Source organism: Notechis scutatus, chromosome 9 (genome assembly GCF_049901735.1).
Source record: "Notechis scutatus isolate UNSWTSFEM ecotype Mainland chromosome 9, rNotScu1.2, whole genome shotgun sequence".
Classification (NCBI taxonomy): domain Eukaryota; kingdom Metazoa; phylum Chordata; class Lepidosauria; order Squamata; family Elapidae; genus Notechis; species Notechis scutatus.
Window position 1 is genome coordinate 3,352,832 of NC_142017.1, and position 22,337 is coordinate 3,375,168.

Genomic DNA, 22,337 nt, shown 5'->3' on the forward strand with positions numbered 1-22,337 from the left:
AAGGAGTTTAAAAACTACCAGCAATCTGCTAAATTTAAGATCGGAGTAGGCTTTACTACTTACCTTGCCTACAAGTTTTGGAAAGGGGGGTCTCTGATTTTCAGGAATTAAGATTGAAGGTGCAACAATGGACCTTCTTTGCCGTATGCTTCCAAGGCCATCTTCTGGTTTAAGGAGCTCCTAAGAAGGAACAGAACAATGAGTTAAATTGACCAACACTTGCAAGGACACCACAGTTCATTGTCAATCTAATCTTACGGAGCTTCTCCTCCGATAATACTGAATGGCTAACTAGTGCATTCCAGGCATTGACCACTCTGTTGCTGAAGTCATACTTTCTGCAATCAAGTTTGGAGCGGTTTACATTGAGTTTGTATCTGTTGTGTGCTCTTGTATTGTTGCGGTTGAAGCTGAAGTAGTCGTTGACAGGTAGGACATTGTAGCAGATCATTTTGTGTACTACGCTTAAGTCCAATCATAGGCAGTGTAGTTCAAGGTTGTCCAAGCCCAAAATTTCAACCCTGGTGATGTAAGGTATTCTGTTGCAAGCAGAGGAGTGGAGTACTGTTCTCGTGAAATACTTCTGGACTCGCTCAATTGTATTAATGTCTGATATACAGTGAAGATTCCAGACAGATGAGCTGTATACACTCATCTGTATACGCATACAAATACGCATGCAAAACCTTTGCTAGACCAATACTCGAATACAGCTATATAAAACAACAGAACAGTACAATTATGAACCTGCTTTATTGTTTTCACGTTCAGAATAATTTGTAAAAATATCTATAGAGGAGAATATTTATAGCTCAGGGTTGAAATGAGGGGGTCTTGGTGCTCTCTGAGTTGGTGGTTTTCTTGCAGACATTTCATGAACCAACTAGACAACATCATCAGTGCTAGGAGGAAATGAGGTATGTGGAGAGGAGGAAGAGCAGGAACAGTAGGTAGACTCTGGGGTCCTTGGTGTACACTAAGCTTGGTTGATTTTTTGCAAACATTTCATTAACCAGTGATGATGTTACCTGGTTTGGAAATGAAATGTCTACAGGAAAACGACCAAGCTCAGAGAGCACTAAGGATCTATCTATCTATCTATCTATCTATCTATCTATCTATCTATCTATCTATCTATCTATCTATCTATCTATCTATCTATCTATCTATCTATCCATCCATCCATCCATCCATCCATCCATCCATCCATCCATCCATCCCTATCATCTATCTATCTCTATCTCTCTATCTTTCTTTCTCTCTCTCTCTCTCTCTATCATCATCATCATCATCATCATCATCATCATCATCATCATCTCTCTCTCTCTACCTACCTACCTACCTACCTACCTATTTATCTATCTATTATCTATCTCTACATCATCTATATCATCTTTATCATTTATCTATCATCTATCATCTATCATCTCTCTCTCTCTCTCTCTCTCTCTCTGTGTGTGTGTGTGTGTGTGTCTCACACACACACACATCTCTATCTATCTATCTCTATCATCTATCTCTATCATCTATATCATATCTATCTATCTATCTGTCTATCAGTCTATCTATCTATCTATCTATCTATCTATCTATCTATCTATCTATCTATCTATCTATCTATCTATCTATCTATCTATCTATCAACTATCATTTGTAAAATAGCCATCCATCGTACGACAAGGTAACTCCAGGTAGCTTAGAATATTAAAACTTGTAAACCTTTTCTGGTTTTTAGACATTAGACTTTTGATCCATATTTGACCACATTCTACAAGCTAATATACTGATTCAATTTGGGTGGAAAAAAGGTGGGGAGGGGGAGGGAAAATCCTGACTATTATTGTGGGTTTGTCAAGATCAGTCTTACCCTGTCCAATCTGCTTGTTTATCTCTCCACCTATCTGCTGGGGAAATCTCCCAGGGACCCTAATGTCTTTTACAATTTAAATGAATGGCCAGCCGGCCTACTACTAACAAGCACCATTATTCTTCACAACAAAATCTTCATTACAAGTTGTCAAGGGAATGAGTGAAAGCCCGGACTGCCATCTATCACCATGAGAACAAAACTCATCCTTAGGTGAGATGATCCATATGTATCCCATTATGGCTGACCAAGGGAACAGTGGTTTATTTCTGTTTGATGCCCAGTAATATATGAGTTCAGCTCGGTTTGATAGAGCAGAAATGAAGCAATAACATTTTCCCATGGTCTAAATTAATAAAATTCACTTTCCAATTTGGCAGAATCCCCAATGGCAATTGAAAGGAAATAGCTCTGGTTTTCCTGATGCCACAAAAACAGCCTGAAGCTGGAACTGGTTCAAATATTTGAGGGGTAGTTGACTTTTAGAGGATTTAAGGGGAGTTGAGAGGTAGTGAAAAATATCCCCCCCCCCAGATGCTTCATTTTATTAAAAAACAAACCAACCAAAAAACAAAAACCCAAAACTCTAAAAAGAGGAGGGGGGGAATTACAAGATTAAAAATTCAAAATCCTCTTTAAACAAACTATTATTGCATTCAACTCATAGAAAGTTTACCACGACTTCTGATCTATCCAACATCATCCCAATATTAAACCTGGTTCATCCTTGAGAGTAGGGAAGAATCAGAGTTTACAAGACCACAGAGAAAGAAATATGAAGTTAGACATAAATCACCACTAAGAGGCAGAAATGGTTATTTTCATTTGCACAAAAAACAAAATAACAACAATAATAATAACAACAATAACAACAACAACAATAATAATGATAACAACAATAACAATAACAACAATGACAACAATAACAACAATAACAACAATAACAATAATAATAACAAAACACAATTTCTAGTTTACTTCCTATTCATGAGAATTTACCCCTTCTTTCTTATTAAAAAAATAAGAATGATACAATGATACTTTGGGAAAAGTGTGCAGTCTATAGGTTATGGACCTCTTGTTTAGACAAGGATCAATAAACAGATGGGGAAGATTGGAGGTGGTTCAAGGCATCTTTAGCGATTTGTTATGTCCAATCGTGGCAGCTACATTGCCAGATTAATGGGGAAATTGATCTTGTCTCTAATGCAATAAGTTCTTGCCTTCAAAGAGATGCTTGGGATATAATTAATATCTGTCCAGGATAAAAAGAAAAGTCTTCCTTAAATTAAGTGCAGCTCCTAGCCTGAATTTACTCATTGTGCTCTTTCCTTAGCAATAATCTAGACGTAGATTCCTGTTCCAGTGGCGTATTCCCAGATCTAACCCTGCTTCAGTAGAATTGACCAGGTGCGACTACTTCTTGTCATCTGTCATGCTCTTGTCAGAGTCTGAATCTGAGGAGGAAGCCAGACAGCTGACAGGGAATGGGAGTGTGGCTCTGCTGGCTGTGGAGGAAGCTGGGGAAGGGCAAAGTCCTGCTGGGCAGAGCAGGGGAGAAGTAGAACAAGGGAGAGGGAGTTCAGAGGAAGACCCAGGCCCACCCCCTCTTCATCCTAGGGCATGCAGGGAGGAATGGAGAAGAGAGCAATGTGGGTTGCATGGCTTACAGGGGAGGAAAGGGCTCTGATTTCCTTCTTTAGCCACAGCTGGGAATGAGAGTTTAAAAGAAATGCATGCTGACTGCGGCAGCTGCTAAGGGCAAACATGAGTTATCTTGTGTTTACTTTGATGATCTGTATTCCTAGTGTCTTCCCAACTGTGTTATTGCTGTGCCTTCATGTCTTCATGTCTTCATGTTCTACCACTCCTCCACCACCACCTCCACTTCCTCCTCCTCTTTTACCACAATTTCTCCTTCTCCTCCTTTCTCTTTCTGCATTCTCTCTTCCTCTTCCTCCTCCTCTTTTTGCCTCCTCCTTCTCTTCTTCCCCCTCCCTCTTCCTCTTCCCCTTCCCTGTTCCTCTTCCTCCTCTTCCTCCTCCACTTCCTCCCCCTCCCCTTCCCTCTCCACTGCTTCTCCTTCTCTTCTCCTTCTCCACTACCACTCCTTTGTCCTCCTCCTTCTCCCCCCCCCTCCTCCTACTCCTCGTTGTCTAAGTATAAAGTATTATCTAGGAAAATGGGCAGAAAGAAGCAAAAACACATTTGGATTGGCTGTTGTTTTTAGCCACCAACACGGCAAGCTATTTCTTCAAGCATTATTTACATTACTGGGCATATTTTCATTTGAGCCAGCTGTAAATTCTGCCTACAGCTGGCATGATAGCATGCTGCTCATAAAACAGAATGATTGTGCAATGCTACACCAACCATTAAATGTACTCTGGGTGATCAGGCGAGCAACCGCCTAACCAAAAGAAATTTAACTGGTCTGACCTCTCAACTGGGTCTTCAAAGGGCAATAGTTTTTTTTTATTTAAATTATTATTTTTGCAACAAGAGGAGGAAAAAAGTCTACATATAGATCATGCGTCTATGTTTATTTTAGATGATTTATCAATGCTTTTCTCTGGGACTTAAAGGGCTAAACCATCTTTTTGGTTATCATATTGATTCATTATTCTCATTGTGTTCCTTTGTCATTTTTTATTATAACCAGCCAACCAACCAACCAACCAAGGAAGCATAGCAGGGAATGCTATACCATTTTAGACAAACAGTTGTCCAATCTCTTCTTAAAAACTTTCAGTGTTTGGGCACCCACAACTTCTGAAGGCAGGCTGTTCCACTGATTAATTGTTCTGTCAGAAAATTTCTCCTTAGTTCTAAGCTGCTTCTCTCCTTGATTAGTTTCCATCTGTTGCTTCTTGTCCTGCCTTCAGGTGCTTTGGAGAATAATTTGACCCCCTCTTCTTTGTGGCAGCCCCTCAAATATTGGAAGACTGCTCTCATGTCTCCCATAGTCCTTCCTTTTATTAAACTAGAAATACCCTGTTCCTGCAAACATTCTTCATATGTTTTAGCCTCCATACCCTCCAGGACTGTCCATTGTTTGCAAAAATCAAACCACCAGATCTTTCCCCCCTTTAGCCAAAGTGTTATGGATGCATTCTCTTGCCTAGTTAAAAAAAATATATTCAGAACTGGGAGACAAGCTGTGCATTCCTTGAGAAGAACATATTTGCAATACAGAAGATGATTTATATCTTGTCACTCTAAACTATTAGTCATAACACCATTGTCCGGGATGTCTTCACAGAATATAACTTCAGCCTGAATTCATTAGTTCCCAAGAATTTCGTTGTCTGAAGCGCCGGGCAAAGAAATATCATTTGCTAATTAGTTTCACCCTTCCTTTCACTCATGTGCCACTCACCAAAATGAGAGGCAGGGGTTATTTTCTTGAAAAATCTACCACAGCCATGACGTTTTGCATTGCAAATGGATTTCAGGTAAACTCTCTTCCTATCAGACTTTCATACACCTGCAGAAACTATATTCTAAAAATATGCATTTCCTCCTCCTTTTTTAAAAAGAAGTTGGCAGGCTAGGAAAGAAAGGAAACTTCTCAAGCAATTGCATCCTCTTCGCTGATGATGTAAAGCTGTTCAATACCAGAGACAATACCGCTACCCTTCAAAAAGACCTTGACTATGTATCAGAATGGTCAAACAAATGGCAACTTCAACTCTCAAGAATTAAATGCTCTGTCTTACATATTGGCAAAAAAAATCAGAAAATAAAATACAGGCTGAATAGTCAAGACCTTGTTGATGATCCAAGCTCTGTAAAGGACCTTGGAATACTCATCTCTAATGATCTAAGTGCTAGAGCCCACTGTAACTACATAGCCAAAAAGGCATTAAGAGTATGTAGCTTTTTCTCTGGTAATATCACACTACTAACTAGAGCATACAAAACATTTGCTAGACCAATACTCGAATACAGCTCATCAGTCTGGAACCCACATTATGTATCTGATATTAACACAGTTGAGAAAGTCCAGAAATATTTCACAAGAAGAGTTCTCCACTCCTCTACTCATTGTAGAATACCTTATGCCACCAGACTTGAAATTCTAGACCTAGAAAACCTTGAATTACGCCGTCTTCGGTCTGATCTAAGTATGGTATATAAAATCATACATTGCAATGACTTACTTGTCAATGAATACTTCAGCTTCAACCATAACAACACAAAGAGCACACAATAGATACAAACTCAAGGTTAACCACACCAAACTTGATTGCAGGAAATACGACTTCAGCAACAGAGTGGTCAATGTCTGGAATACTCTACCTGACTCTGTGGTTTCTTCCCCAAGCCCCAAAAACTTTAACCTTAGACTGTCTACTATTGACCGCATGCATAAGCGCATCAAAGTGCCTACCGTCCCTCTCTTATTGTTTCTTTTATTTTTCTTATATCTACCAATTTCATGTATTCATAAATATGTATATAGTTATACCTATTATCTTGTAAGCGATCGACAAATCAAAATAAATAAATAAATAAAATAAATGGTTGAACAACTTTTTTTCAGACCAAGATCTGTATGTTTATGGGCAGGATGAAAAGTACAGTTTGAGTTAATTGAATGTTCATTAAAATTACATGGATTAGAACAGAGAAACAGAATTGGGAGGGACTTTGAAGGTCTTCTAGTCCAACCCCTGCTCAAGCAGGAGACCTTATACCATTTCAGCCAAGTGGCTGTCCACGGTCCAGTTAGAAGCCTCCAGTGATGGAACCCCCACAAATTTTGAAGGCAAATTGTTGCACTGGTTAATTGTTCTCACTGTCAGGACATTTCTCCTTAGTTCTAGGTAGGAATTATTTAATTACACCTCACATGGTGCCTCTTCACCTATTTAATGTTTTAAATAACATTTGAGGTGATTCATCACTTCAGTTGATGGGTTGGACACAGAGGTGGTATTCAGCAGGTTCTGACCAGTTCTAGAGAATTGGTAGAGGAAATTTTGAGTAGTTCAGAGAACCAGCAAATGCCACCTCTGACTGGAGATTTTACAGCATCCTTCTCCTGCCACGCCCACCAAGCCACGCTCACAGAACCGGTAGTAAAAAAAATTGAATCCCACCACTGATTGGACAGCCATTTGTCCGGATGATATAGGATCACCTCCTTGAGCAGGTTGGACTAGAAGACCTCCAAGGTCCCTTCCAGTTCTGTTTTTCTGTTACTCTCTTCCTAAATTTGTACCCTATGACTATCATTAAGTGTTGTACCTTATGATTCTTGAAAAATGTATCTTTACTTTTTATGTACTCTGAGAGCATATGCACCAAGACAAATTCCTTGTGTATCTAATCACACCTGGCCAATAAAGAATTAATTAATTAATTAATTAATTCATTCATTCATTCTAAATGTGCAATATTGGCCTCAACTAATTCAAATGTTCGGGCTATTGATCCTTTCCCTGCCCAATGCCATACTTCACCCTTCCTGCCAAGATTTCATTGTAGCTGACACCCTACTCCAAGAATGACTTCAAAAATAATAAATATGAACATGTACGTCTGCATCTAATATTCCATGACATGTTATTATAGATATAGGTTGGGATATTCATCCAATATGGATTCTGTTCCATGATGAGAAAAAAGCACAGAAAACAATTTCTCGTTTCCCCAAAGCAATAGCGCGGTGCGTAAAAATTACTTTCAGATATTTTATTGGCTCTAGCAAGGAAGCGCACCGCTCCTGTGCTGGAGGCTGGCATTGAAATAAAAATGATCCATAGGAGTCTTTGGAAACTCTGCTGGCATCCTTACCCAGGGAAGACACTTTAAACAAGCATAATGAGAAGAGAAGTTTGGGCTCACAGCAGGGGCTCGTTGCAAATCCCTTCTGGGGTTGGAGGGATGGTATGTAACCAGAAATAATTCCCTCTCTCAACAAAGGAAACATGGTGAGATCTAAAAAGTGGGATCAGCTTGCTAGATTGATGAGTGAGCGAGGTGAACGATCCTCCCCCTAGAAAAAAAATCACAGCAGTGGGCCAACCCTCTGCTCCCTTGGTGAAAAATTAGTTCTTACATATTTGAACGTCTGTCTGTTAAAAGCCGAGGCTCATTTTATTTTGCCTTCATTTGCTCTCTCTTCAGTGTAACAGGTTGACCTTTTTCCTAAGAAAAGAGTTGGATAGTGACATTGGGGAGGGATGGTTAGGAAGGCCTGACATGTATGTCTGAAGTCTTATGGGTGTGTTATCCCTTAGCCAGGAACTGAGGTGGCACAGTGGTTGGAATGAGGTACTTCAGGCTATTTCTGCTGACTGCTGGATGACTGCAATTTGGCAGTTTGAGTCTCATCAGGCTCAAGGTTGACTCAGCCTTCCATTCTTTTGAAGTCAGTAAAATGAGGACCCAGATTGTTAGGGGCAAGAGGCTGACTCTGTAAACTGCTTAGAAAGAGCTCTAAAAATGCTGTGTAAATCTAAGTGCTATTGCTATTGCATTTTTATCATGGGTTTCTGTTAAATTGTCGCTTGTTATGCACTTTTATCCATGGATAGCTGGTCTGCTAGTTGGATGATTATTGGTTGTTATTCAGCTACATCCTTTAGAATAATGGATGAAACAAGCATGACATTTTGTAAACAAAATTAGATTCAATCTGGCTTATCTTGCATAGAGTGCCCTGTTTCATGGCCAGCACCCAAAACAGATCTGAAGCTTTAATAATTTCTTCCCAAATGAGTGGGATCTCAGAATCAAATCAATTGCTTGAATTTCCATTTTAAGATTGATTCAGCTCTTCCAATCTAATCCTGGCTAGTTTACACACCACCATTAGGAAGCGCAACATCTTCAAATTAGAACATGGCTGAACAGTTTAGTTCTCTCTGAGATTTTCATCCTTCCTGAGACCTAAATTGTACCTCTCACACTCATTCTCTGCTTTCAACACAACCTCCCTACCTCTGGCCCTCATTACATTCCACAGAATCCATAACTACTTCACAATTTCCAAATAGCTGCTGAATTCATGGAAAGAACCATTCTAGTCTGAATGACTTGATTTTTGTGCCTATGTGGAAGACAAGCCATTCATACATCTCTTCCTTGCAGGAAACATTAACATTACTGACATTTATATTTCTGAACCAGGAAAACAACACATCTAGAAATATAATTTACCACAACTCTCTCCACACATCAAATCTTGACAGTGAATTACAGTATAACCAGACATTTGCTACTGTCTGTGAACTGATAGGAGGTTGAACTTCAACCTTGACATTCTGGATAATGTCAGTCTGCCTTATTCTAACAGGTTTTTTTTTTTTAACATATATCACCTAAAATGGCTATATCAAAATGTTTTTTCCACCAATAACAGAAGTGGGAAAGGCTATCACACTTCAATAATCATGAGCATGGGATCCACTTCATTCAAATGACAAAGATAGATAGATAGATAGATAGATAGATAGATAGATAGATAGATAGATAGATAGACAGACAGACAGACAGACAGACAGACAGACAGACAGACAGACAGACAGAGTTGGAAAGGACCTTGTAGGTAATCTAGTCCAGAACCCTGCCCAAGCAGACCCTATACCATTTTTGACAGATGGCAGTCCAGTCTCTTCTTGAAAGCTTCCAGTGATGAAGCTCCCACAACTTCTGGAGGCAAGCTGTTGCATTGGCTGATTGTTCTTACTGTCAGAAAATTTCTCCTTATTTCCAGATTACAGATTATGTCTGTAATTCTTTGGAATTAAATAAAAATAGCCAATCCCCTTAGAAAGAAACTTTGTGCAGGTTTATGAAACCCCAACCATTTGAAGAATGAAAAGTTACTCCTCTGGTTTTCCATGGTAGCAACCCACGGCAATTTCCTTGAAGAGTTATCAAGGTGAAAGCACAATGTAGCAAGATTTATTCATTTAGTGCAGAAGTCAGATGTCTACAATGGCTATTGCAGAATAATTCAGAGAGAAGTAGAAAGTTAAGTTCTTCATCCAAATTTCCATTATGCCTAGAAAGATCCAAGGAATGGATGTTCTACTTGTTGTCAACCTGTTTCTTCATTGCTGACAGTAATGATGACACGCTTACTTAGGAGGGGTAAGAGACCCTACCACTTATTTTACACTTTTTAAAATTCAGTTTAGTCCACCTTTCTATCTTCCCAAAGAACCAAAAGAAAATGCAACTGCCTTAATCCATTTCACAATGTGGTCTTGGCATGTACTCTTCCTCCCAATTACTTAAAGGACATTAACTCCTTGGTGTGAAGAGCTTAACAATTCGGTACACAAAGGTGCAAATAAGGTCAAACACTTACGGTGCGGTGCGACCTTGTATCACACGTTCCATGTAATACACCAACAAAATGCAATTATTGGGACACAGTAAGAAAATGTTTAGCTCATTTCACGGGGATTCCAAATAGAAATGTATGAAAACATTTCTTGTTAAGCTTATGAAAAGACAAGGTGGTGCTTTTAAAAAACGTTTCTCTCCTTTGCACATGACAGTTCCTCCTGGTCCCATTTACTGGTGACATTTCATAGCACGTGAGCAACTGATTATGCAAAGGAGGCACACGGTAGTTTGTTTTGGTCACCACACTATAAAAAAAAGAGGTTGAGACTCTAGAAAAAGTGCAGAGAAGAGCAACCAGGATGATTAGTGGACTGGAGACTAAAATATACAATGAACGGTTGCAGGAACTGGGCTTGGCTAGTCTAGTGAAGAGAAGGACCAGGGGAGACATGATAGCAGTGTTCCAATATTTGAGGGGCTGCCACAGAGAGGAGGAAGGGGTCAAGCTATTTTCCAAGGAACCTGAAGGGCAGACAAGGAATAATGGATGGAAACTGAACAAGGAGAGATTTAACCTGGAAATAAGGAGAAATTTTCTGACAGTGAGACTAATTAACCAATGGAACAGAAGTTGCTTTCGGACATTGTGGGAGCTTCATCTGATTGCTTTCATGGCTAAGGGAGGACTATAACTCACAGTTTCCTGATGATTGGCCCAAAGTCACCCAGCTGGTTTTCATGACTCAGGTGGGATTTGAACTCCTGGTCTCCTGCATTCTAGCCTGGTGCCTTCACCACTACACCAAACTGGCTCTATTTAAAGAGAGTCACATAGAGGCTCCTTAAAACCATTGCAATTATCTATCTATACTGCTCATTACCAGATACGTCCAAATTCAGCTTGTCTCTGATTATCAAGGACAGCAGAAACTTATGAAGCTCATTTATGGGAGCCAATTGCAAATTTTTGGATGAATTGCTCCTAAGGAACTCTGTCATGTCCCTGGTGGAGACTGACTCTAAGGGAGAGGAGGAACAGCCAACAGGGAGTGGAAGTGTAGCTCTGGAGGTTGTGGAGAAGGCTGGGGAAGCGCAGAGGCCGGCTGGGCAGTCAGAGGAGAACCCAGGCTCATCCCCTCTGCAACCTAGGGCATGCAATGAGGAGAGGATCAGGGAGAGACATGGTCTACTGGGGAGGAGAGGGCCTTGATCCTCTTCATGGGCTGCAGCTGTGACAACTTGATAAGAGGACGGACAAGCGTACTGGCCGAGTTCTGGAAACAAAGCATGGAAATATCTCTAGTTTATGGTTCCTTTCTGAGTTTGGCATTCTTCCCAGCGTGTGTTCTGTTATCTGTGGATGTCCTCCAGCCCTTATCTTGCCTGTTTTTTGTTGTTTTTTACTCTTTATAATTTAAACGGCATTTCCTCCTTCTTGTAACTGCTTGTGTGGGAGTTTTTTTTGTCTCCAGTCAAGGATATTTGGAGCGTGGAAGCAAAGTGAAGGAATAAAAGGGGCTTCATCTGTTTTTTTGTGACTGTGTTTATTTTGTATCCCACCCTGGGTCATCGCAGACTCACAGCTTACAAATGGACGTTCTTCTGTTCCAATCCTATGACGTAACCACGTTGCCTTCTCAGCTTGAATTGGCCTCACTTTATACTTGGACAAAGCCCTTGGTGAACAGCCAGGATTGAGATGGAGTCATCATCTTTTTTTTTTTTCTTCCTTTCTGCAACTCACCCTTTCATTTCACCACGCTGCTCAAGAAGAATTGGGGATGGCAATTTAATGAATTCTCGGTTATTATAACAGCAGTGGCGTGAAGATGACTTTGGTACCTGCTGTGTCATAATCAACGCAGTTCTTGCTTAGAAGAATGCTTCTTGATCACTAGGAAGAGTAGGACTTGGTCTGCCAGAGAAGAAAAATAAGGTACCGAGGTCTGTTTTCCATTTTCCGATGTAGCAGGAAGGCCAGTGTTAAAACGAGATGCACCCTCTGCTACTTATACAGTTGTTTGAATGACTCTGAATGAACCCATCCTAGCTTGTTCTAAGATTCAGACAGAGAGAGCAACTCGAGATAAAATTACAGGAGTTCCTTTCTTTTGGTTAAAAAAAAAAACTGTGCAGGATAGTTAAGGCAATGAAACAATGCCATTTTCCAAGAGAGAGAGAGACAGACAGAGAGAGACAGAGAGAGAGAGACAGAGAGAGACAGTGAGAGAGAGAGAGAGAGAGAGACAGAGAGAGACAGAGACAGAGACAGAGAGAGAGACAGAGAGAGAGAGAGAGAGACAGAGAGAGACAGAGACACACAGTGAGAGAGAGAGAGAGACAGAGAGACAGTGAGAGAGAGAGAGACAGAGAGAGAGACAGAAAGAGACAGAGAGAGACAGAAAGACAGAGAGAGAGAGACAGAGAGAACAAGAGAACGAGAGAGAGAGAATAAGAGAAAGAAAACAAGAGTTATTCTCGCTTCCATTGAATACTGAGCTACTATTCCTGATCATTAAATTCCAATTTGTATTTAATATTTCAAACAGCATTCAGGTGCCTGAGTGTGAATTCATTTTTCTGACTGTGAATTTTTCTCTTCTATCGTGGCTGCACTTCTTTGAAAAAAAAAACCCCTTTATGTAGTTATTTCTCCATAAAGATCAGATATGAGAATAAAGTTACTTTCTTCACAGCACCCTGATACAATTTCTCCTTTGTGTACATATTTTTTTCATCCCAGATTGGTTCTCAGGGTAGATTATAATTAAAATCCTCAGACCTTTAGATTATAATTACAAAGAGAGGTTGCATGTAAGCAGGTATCTATTCAGGAACTGTTGTTCTTCAGGCATTAAGTTGTGTCCAACACTTCGTGACCCCATGGACCACAGGACACCAGCTCCCCCTGTCCTCCCCCTGTCTCTTGGAGTTTGTCCAAATTCATTGCATGGATGACACCATCTAACCAACTCATCCTCTGCTGTCCCCTTCTCCTTTTGCATTCCATCTTTCCTGACATCTTTTCCAATAAATCCTCTCTTCTCATTAGGTACCCAAAATTTTGAGTTTCAGCATCAGCTCTTCAGGACCAATGAATAGAATAGAATAGAAATAAGAATAGAATAGAATAGAATAGAAATAAGAATAGAATAGAATAGAAAGAACAGAATAGAATAGAATAGAAAATAGAATAGAATAGAATAGAATAGAATAGAATAGGATAGAATAGGATAGAATAGATAGGATAGAATAGAGGATGAAGAATAGAATAGAATAGAATAGAATAGAATAGAATAGAATAGAATAGAATAGAATAGAATTCTTTATTGGCCAAGTGTGATTGGATACACAAGGAATTTGTCTTGGTGCAAATACTGTGGGCAAAATAATGTGGACAAAATATGATTGTCCGGGAACTCCAACAATTGGAGAGTTTGTTTCATTCCCAGAAACTCAACACCATGTAATAATAATTGATTTTATGCTGGCCTGACCAGATTCAGAGCAGTAGCCACACTCTTATCTATGTGAGGAGGAGTTCTATGGGTGTATTTTAGAAAGAAAGAATAGAAACATTGGAGAAACAGGGTCACGTCTTACATCTTCAGCAGTAATTCCTCAACTTCACTCCAGGATATTCTAAAGCTGACAAAAAATCATTTTAACTAAGATTACAAACTTCCTAGGAAATCAATTCACATCATTTATCCTTGAACTTGACCTTTTTCAGCCAATCATTCCTTTGCCTTCCTTTCTCCTATCCTTTCTGTAAACATAAATGAAAATATTTCACATAAACCTAGAACCTAGCACAATAGAGTCAGAAGGGACCTTGGAGGTCTTCTAATCCAACCCTCTGCTTCAGCAGGATATCCTATACCATTCCAGTCTATTTTTGAAAGTCTCCAGTGATGGAGCACCCATAACTTTTGAAGGCAAGTTGTTCCACTGATTAATTGTTCTAACTGTCAGGAAATTTCTCCTTAGTTCTAGGTTGCTTCTCTCCTTGATTAGTTTCCATCCGTTGCTTCTTGTCCTGCCTTCAGGTGCTTTGGAGAATAGTTTGACCCCTTCGTCTTAGTTGGAAGCTCTAAAATATTAACCTAAAGTTAAATTGCTGGAGTACAGGGCAGTCTTGGGAAATATTTCTTATTCTTGATGTCTAGGTCACACGCCCTGCCCTGCCTTGAATTCCATCAGCCACTCCCTGCTAAGAATTTTCTGGAGAAGGAGAAACATTCCAATAATCTCAGAGAGGTCTCGTCATACAATTAAGTTTCCAATTCCGGGACATCCTTGTTCCCCCTTTTTGAACTGGTTCCAATTTGTCTAAATTCTTCTTAAAGGGTGATACCCAGAATGGGACACAACGCTTGAGATGGAGGGTGCTTAATAAAGAGTAAAGTGGATTTATAAGCTATGCTGTAGTTAATGCGGTTTAAAGCTGAATGTACCTTTTTTGCAAACATATTCCACTGTTGACTCATGTTCAGTTTGCAATCACTTGTTGCTCTATTTTTTTTTTACAAGCGCTCATTGCAAAACAAAATATATCCCCTATCTTATACCCATTTCCTACAAATTTCATATTATTTATTTATTTATTTATTTATTTATTTATTTATTTATTTTTGTCAATTGCTTAATATTGATTTTCAGGTCATTAATCTATCGAGATTTGTTGGTAATTTTATCTCAGTCTTCCAGATTTTTTTCTCTATTCATTCATTGAAAAATCCATCCATCCATCCATCCCACAAATTATGTATCACCTACAAATGCTTCCTTGACATCAAGATATATTACATCTACAGCATTCCTATAGTCTACTAAGTAAGATATCTAATTTAAAAATATGATAAGGTTAATCTGTAAATTAATTTGTTAATTTTTTTTCATGCCTACTTCAAGATGGTACCATCTAATTTTCAAACGTTAGGAGAAGCATTTGTCTTTTGAAATCTGTCCAATAATAACTGATAGACTGATTTATAGGTGAAGGTTTCAAAATAACCAAAGTAGCACACTCCTGGTCTAGCACATCTCAATTCAAAATTCAAACCAGTTGCTATGCAAATGCAACATAACCTTTCATGTTATCTTTTCAGAACATACACTTGTTTTCCGACATTTCCTCTCCTTAGCACTCTTGTTCAAAAACAGCTTCAAGGTAAAACTAACTTTATTTATTATTTATGTCACTTCATTATTTTTGGCATGAGGGATTTATTGCTAACCACTCTGCCCCTCCCCCGCCCCTGGCTATTCCCAGTAGTCTCCTATTCAAGCTGTTGTATTTGCAACTCAGACAAACACAGCTGTGATCACTAATCAAGAACTATCCATTTGTGCTTATTACAGCCTGTTCATTATGTAAAGGTTTAAAATGGATGTGTGTGTGTGTGTGTGTGTGTGTGTATATGTATGTATGTGTATGTGTGTGTGTGTGTGTGTGTGTGTGTATATATATATGTTTTCTTAAGTTTTTGTGGGTACTTACATGTATGGTATTCAGCTTTGTTCAGGTATTTAATGACATGGGAAAATACCCGAACAAAGCTGAATACCATATATATATATATATATATATATATATATATATATATACACACACACACACACACACACACACACACACACACACATATATATTAGCAGAGCCAAGCAGCATTAAAAGCCTCCAATACAGGGACACAATGTTGCCAGCCAATCAAGACAAAAAAAGCCACAAAAACAGACAGAAGATATTAGAAACACCAATCAAGCAGAACACAGCAAACTCCAAGACCAATAAACACAGACCAAGATTCCCAACCAATCAGGATGAAGAAAAAACCATTCTGGCACAGCAGTAGGCTAGCCCCAAATTTAAAACTGAAATGGCTGTGAAAGTCTGACTCACAGACGATACACAATACAGAAGCCTGATGATGGCAGATGAGATTCTGCTGAAACGTTGCTACAATTTTAAAAGCACAACTATAATGACATGGGAAAATACTCGAACAAAGCTGAATACCATATATGTATATATGTATATATATGTATGGGGGCGGGGCAGGGATACACCTCCTGCTTAGAGGAAGATCACAAATACACCATAAAGTAATGCAGTTTTGCAACATCCAATATGTCTGATTCATCCTCTAAACAGCAGTGAAAGAAATTCTGTATCATATACAAGGTCAAAATTATGATCCTTGAATCTCAAAAGCATTCTGCATTTAAATGTGCCAGCTCAGGCTTTATATAATACTGAATTCCAAAGAATTGTACTTTCATGTTCTCGTCTGATTTTCTTGTCCAAATTAGGTGTTTTACTCAAAAGTTACTTAGCAGGCAGCTCAGTTCCACTCAAGAGAATTGAAACAATGCTGCCTCATTGTTCAAGGCCGTAAGAGCAAACTTCCCAGAATGCAGACAACTCAAGTTTCTAGAAGAATTATGGTTGGCTTGAGACAGTTTTCAGTGAAGGGGGAAGAGGAAGACAAAGAGGAAAGGAGAGGAGAGAAGCTGACACAGAGAGAATTAAGAGAGAAAATATGGAAGACAATGAGAAAAATTATAAGGAAGGGAAGGAGACAGGGAAGGAAGGGAAGGGAAGAGAAGAGAAGAGAGGAGAGGAGAGGAGAGGAGAGGAGAGGAGAAGGAGAGGAGAGGAGAGGAGAGGAGAAGAGAAGAGAAGAGAAGAGAAGAGAAGAGAAGAGAAGAGAGAAGAGAAGAGAAGAGAAGAGAAGAGAAGAGAGGAGAGGAGAGGAGAAGAGAAGAGAGGAGAAGAGAAGAGGACTTGCTGGGCTATGAAGAAAGAATAATCTGGCGAAGTATCTACTGTTAAAATGGGAAAGAAAAAGAGAGAGAAGGATGGGCACTAGTAGGGAAAGGTGATATAAGCCACAATCTCTGTGAATTCTTCACAGATGGGTGCTGAATGGAAAGGAGGAGTGCATCATCAGATAGACAGCATGACTGAGAATCCTAGGAACTTTTGGAGAAAAAGAAAGAAGAGTTAGAAATAAACTAAAATTAGAGGGTGAAAGTGAGAAAAGTATCCTGCCCCCATCCTGGATTTTTCCTTAAATACATCCTTGCTTAGCGTAACATCAGACAGATATATAGAACCTGGCTAAAATCTTCCTGCAGTGCCTGACCATCAATGGCTTCTTTATGTTCAAAAGCCCTAGACAAGGAGTTTATTGGGCATGAAACTGTCACCAACGACACCCTAATTTGCATCCCAAAATTGTTTTTTGTCACTCTGGGATTTAGGACAACCTCTTTTGGAAACCAGCACCGCCACAAAATGTAATCATCATTATTGGGCCACAAAAGCACGTTTGAGCTCATTGTAAATTTCAGCTCTCCAAAGGACAAAGCTCAGCAGCTATTATTGATGGGCGTGGAGGAAGAGTTAGCTGAAGTAATATTTCTCGGTGATTTAATATTGACAGCCAAACTTTAGAAGTTTTCTCAGCTTTCTCACTCAGGAGCTGACAGCAATTTCATCGGGGCCAAAGTAAAATAAATAAAAATAACAAGATATTCCAGCTAGTGATGTCCTTCCTAGCACAGAATGTACAAGTTTTGGCAGCTTACAAATCTCCTTCCAAAGAGAGAAGATATTTTATAGCCTCAGAAATGATTTCTACCTGAAATACCAACGACATTTTGCACTTGTAGCTTGTGTGCATTTAACAACTCTATTTTTCATCCAAACACTTGATACCAATTCCTGTTCTGACCTAGATCTTCCCAAGATCATGAAGCCGACTCTTCGTCCCGATAAAACCCTTTATATTTAGGTTAAAGAGAATTCCTCTCCAGCAAAGTCCCGGCCAAGAATCTTCCGTGATATTTCACAACTACAGACCTTTATCAGACTGGGAGAATTAATTGCCAGGCCGATATCTTCCAAATGCCACATTGTAGCAGCAATGATTTGGCAAGAAGTCAGGAACAGATCCTCACCCTAATGAATTGAACTAATTGTCTCCTGCAAATACCATTCCCCTTTCGCTCCTCTTTATTCCCTATGGGAGGGGCCATTCACCATCTACCTGTGCCTTTACTCCCGAGTCGACCCTTGTTCCTTAACTGTTCCCTTCTCCTGGCAGCTCTGCACATGTGCACATCGGGAACAGGCTCCAGCTGTTCTTCTGCCCCACTGATCTCTGAATCTGAAGGCAGCTGATAACTGTCAGGCAGCCCTGTCCCCAGCTCTGCCTCCAATGCAGAGCCCTCATCAGAGCCTTCCCCAGACTCCAGGAGTAACTCATGTTCCTCCCCAACCTCCTCTTGTCCAAGTTTGCTGTCAGCTCTGTTGGCCCTGGCGGGTCACAGCACTTCCAGTTAATATTCAAAGGAAGGGTGGAGGAGGCCAACCAATGATTGAGGATAATTAGTTTTTGGTGGATCTTCATAACCTTCTCCTGTAGCCATTTCATCTACTGAAAGGAATATTGTGGACAGTTCTGGTCCAGTTTGGTGGAGTTTCTAGGAATACTCTTTCTATGGATTTTCATAGTTCTTCCTTTATTTTTAGAGAAGGAAATAGGGCTACAGACATTAAGAGTGAAAGCCATTATTGAAAGATGCATGATTGCAGTCTTCTTCTCCCAATACATCATGCCACATTGGAGCATTGGTCTATCTCGGCGTTTCTCAACCTTGGTGATTTTAAGATCTATGGATTTCAACTCCCAGAATTCCCCAGCCAGCACAGCTCTATACCATTGGAAGCTACGTTGCACAATTCCTTTCTGCTAGTCCCATCTGGATCTGGAGTTGGAAACAAAGCCCAAAAATCTTGATGCAGAACAGGTGTTGTATCTCTGAGTTTCCTCAAAATAAAACAATAATTAGAAAAAGACAACCCAAGACTGTTCAAGTTGAATCATGTTGATAGCATCATTCACAGATTGCTTGGCTTGATTCATTACGGTTCCCACCTAGAGTCTTTTGTTGATAAGCATGTCATTTCTTGATTGATTTGTCTCTTGCAGTTTCCTGCAAACTCTGAATGATGGACAGGTTTTCAACAGTGTTAAGTAACTGCTTCTTATGGAAGGGTCAAGATTAATAGCCTCCTTCTGCCATTGCGGGCTTTCAAAAAAGTCTTAATCAAGATACTTATTACATGCCATGATCATTCCAAAGTATTTTTCCAATTAATAAATGGCTCCCCAAACACAGTTTAATGTACCATGGGCTGAGCAAATAATAATTACCAATAATAAATTGGACTGGATTAACCCAATACATTAGAACCTTATTAAAAAGAGAAAGAGACAGATTGATACCCATTGCTTTGAAATGAAATAAAGGGGAAATATCATTCCAGTTAGATCCCCACAAAATATTTCAACTGCCAAGGTTGCTTTTTGGGAGCGCTTAGTTTTTCTGACTCAGTGACTGAGTATGACTGATCAAGCTACAAACCACCAAGTACACCTTAGCTACGCCATTCAGATTGTGCTTTCAGACTGGGTGCATCGCACAAACTTCAAAAATTGAGCTAATTGAGTAAAGTACTTCCCAAAAGTGCTTTTTCAAAAGGCAAGTGGACTTTGTGTGTCAGAGTGTACACAGCTTTACTACATGAGACAATCCAGGAGCAACAACAGCAAACAGAGGTTTGTAATAAATAGTGGAAATAGTGGTTTTATCTACAGAAGAATATATATTATACATACATATACTATAGGCAGAAGTCAAACAAGCAGCAATTACAGCAGGGAAGAACACGCAGTGAGAGAAAGTTGTCCTAACAGGGCCTCTTCTTATTATACAGGCTCTTAAAGGGATAACAGCCAAAAACCTTGCCGGCTCATTCCCACCATTGCATCAGCTGGTCAGCTCTTAAATCACTGTCCTGACATTCTGTTTCCTTGAAGACCATGTCACTCAAAAGCCTATATTCCAGGCAAACCTTAATTTCCTACACTTGCATGGAAGGTGGAATCCTTGCAGGGCATCCAAATTTGGATAACCCAAGAGAAAATTAAATGCATCTAATTCTTTATTGTTTCAAAGAGAATTATTCATGCTCCTCACTTACATGGTTCAGTGTTTTATTTTTTTTTCTCCCTCTCACTTTAGAATTGATAGTTCTTCTCTGATCTTTGCATGACAGGCGGGTGGAAAAAAAACATATACTTCCCAGAAAATGCTTTGATGGCGCTTATAATGAGTGAAGAAAAAGAACAAGAACGGCTAATAGAAAATGATACAATATTATCCAGGATAGTGACAATCTGAAGGCTCTCCCTTGGGTTCTGCTGTTGTACGTAGGTTTGTGAGATCACAGAGGTAGCGACACAAATTAGAACTATCACATGCTGCAGTTTGTGGGACTCAACACTTTCTTTTTTTGGATCCTAAGCTGAAAGGAAAAAGATATGTGCCACTACTTTTGAGACAAAAAAAGGCTCATAGATTCCAGTGGTAAATATGGTGGTCCTTGGAAAGCTGCAGGAAGAGGAAAAGAAGCAGAAGCAGGAGGAGGAGGAGGAGGAGGAGGAGGAGGAGAGGAGGAGGAGGAGGAGGAGGAGGAGGAGGGGGGGAAAAGAGAAGAGGAAGAAGAAGAGGAGGAGGAGGAGGAGGAAGAGAAAGGAAGAGGAAGAGGAGGAGGAGGAGGAGAAAGAATGATCATTGTCAGGGAGAAAGGAACTATAATTCATCCCTCTCTTAATCTTTGAGGTATTGGGATACCACAGAAAAAGCCCAACCCCAGGGATACAACAGCCTTACATCTGTTCATGGAAGATCAAAAAGAAAAAAAAAAGATTTGTAATGTGAATGTTAAACTGGGCCTTTTTAAAACGTTCAAATTTGGCAGAAGGTTGTGATGGCCTTGATGCTGGAGTTCAAATGAAATCCACGCAACGTGAGGGATGAAACAAGCTCTGTGCCCCCATACTCTGCACAGGATTCCACCCAGAGCTCAGAGTCACATCAAAAGACATCCAGGGGCACAGTGGAAATGTTTTAAAGCTTGTTCGGTCTTCCTTTTACAGCTAATGTGGCCTTTATATGGAAGATTCTTGGAGAAATCTCTTTCCTGCTGCAAAAACAATGAAACTGCCTCCTGCCAGGGAAGTAAGTGGAAGAGTCAGAGAATGGATCACTCATCACTTTCTAATCTCCTCATTATGGCTTCCTTGTCATCCTAAATTATAGGTGAAGATACCTGGCTTAATTGTCTTCTAAGTCACTCTCCTATCTTCCTGTTTGCTAAATGCCACAGTAGAGAAATGAAGGGTATCTCAGTTATTCCTTTGCTATCTGGTTGCATCATTGGCAGGGGATATTTTAATTAATTTGAAAAAAAGGCCTTGAATCTTTTACCTTGTATATTTATGAGACTGAATTCCTATAAAAATGTATAGATTTCCTTTCCTTTCCTCTCCTCCCCTCTCCTCTCTTTCCCTCCCTCCCTCCTCTCATTATCAATGCAACCAACTTAAACCTCCTCCAATGTGTGTAGCTATTCCTAAATTCTCCTCTCCCTTAGAGTTCACCAAAAGCAACATTTTTAATTGGCTATTTCTTGGATAGATGTGATGCTGTTTCTTTTTCTTCTGATTCTCTTTTCCTTTGGGTCATCCATCCATGCATGGTAGAAATGACATCTCAAGCAGGTATGATGATTCCCCCCCGTTCACTGTGGATCTCTTTGATGGTCTTTTCACACCCTCCTACAAACTGGAACGTGGAGCTCTTCGGCAGCCAAAACTGCTTAAATCCAGCTGAGTTTGCCAACCATCGCCTTCTCCGTCTTCAAAACTCCAACAAGAGCTCTCTCTCTCTCCCTGCCAACTCATCGGCTCACTTTGAACTTCTTCTCTCAAAACGTCTGGCTTGAGAAACTCTAAAAACCTTATCTCTTTCATTCCCCTCTATTTTCCCAGACTGTGCTTATCAGCTCTGGTTAGAGCTTGCGTGTCAGGAAGATCACATGTTTGGATGGCAGACGGTGCTTAGCTGTTTTATTTGAAGCTTGACTCATTGCCTGGATGAGGATGCAAGCTGGTTTTATTTTTTTAAATATAAAAGGTGTGTTTGATTTCTTAGCCCTTTTCCAATAAAACTAATCAGATTCCATGTTATGAATGGAATATAAGGAATTGCACTCCCAAACCAAATTGTTTCTTCCCCAAACCCC

General features: G+C 39.8%; 1 protein-coding gene across 1 annotated transcript in view; it reads right to left on the reverse strand.

Annotated features, from left to right (window-relative positions):
- CDH13 (cadherin 13) overlaps nt 1-22,337 on the reverse strand; it is a 411,322-nt gene that overhangs the window by 223,301 nt on the left and 165,684 nt on the right. Inside the window, exon 4 of the mRNA XM_087971432.1 lies at nt 64-180. Within this exon, the coding sequence (XP_087827558.1) occupies nt 64-180 (117 nt within the window). The remainder of the gene's footprint in view (nt 1-63; nt 181-22,337) is intronic.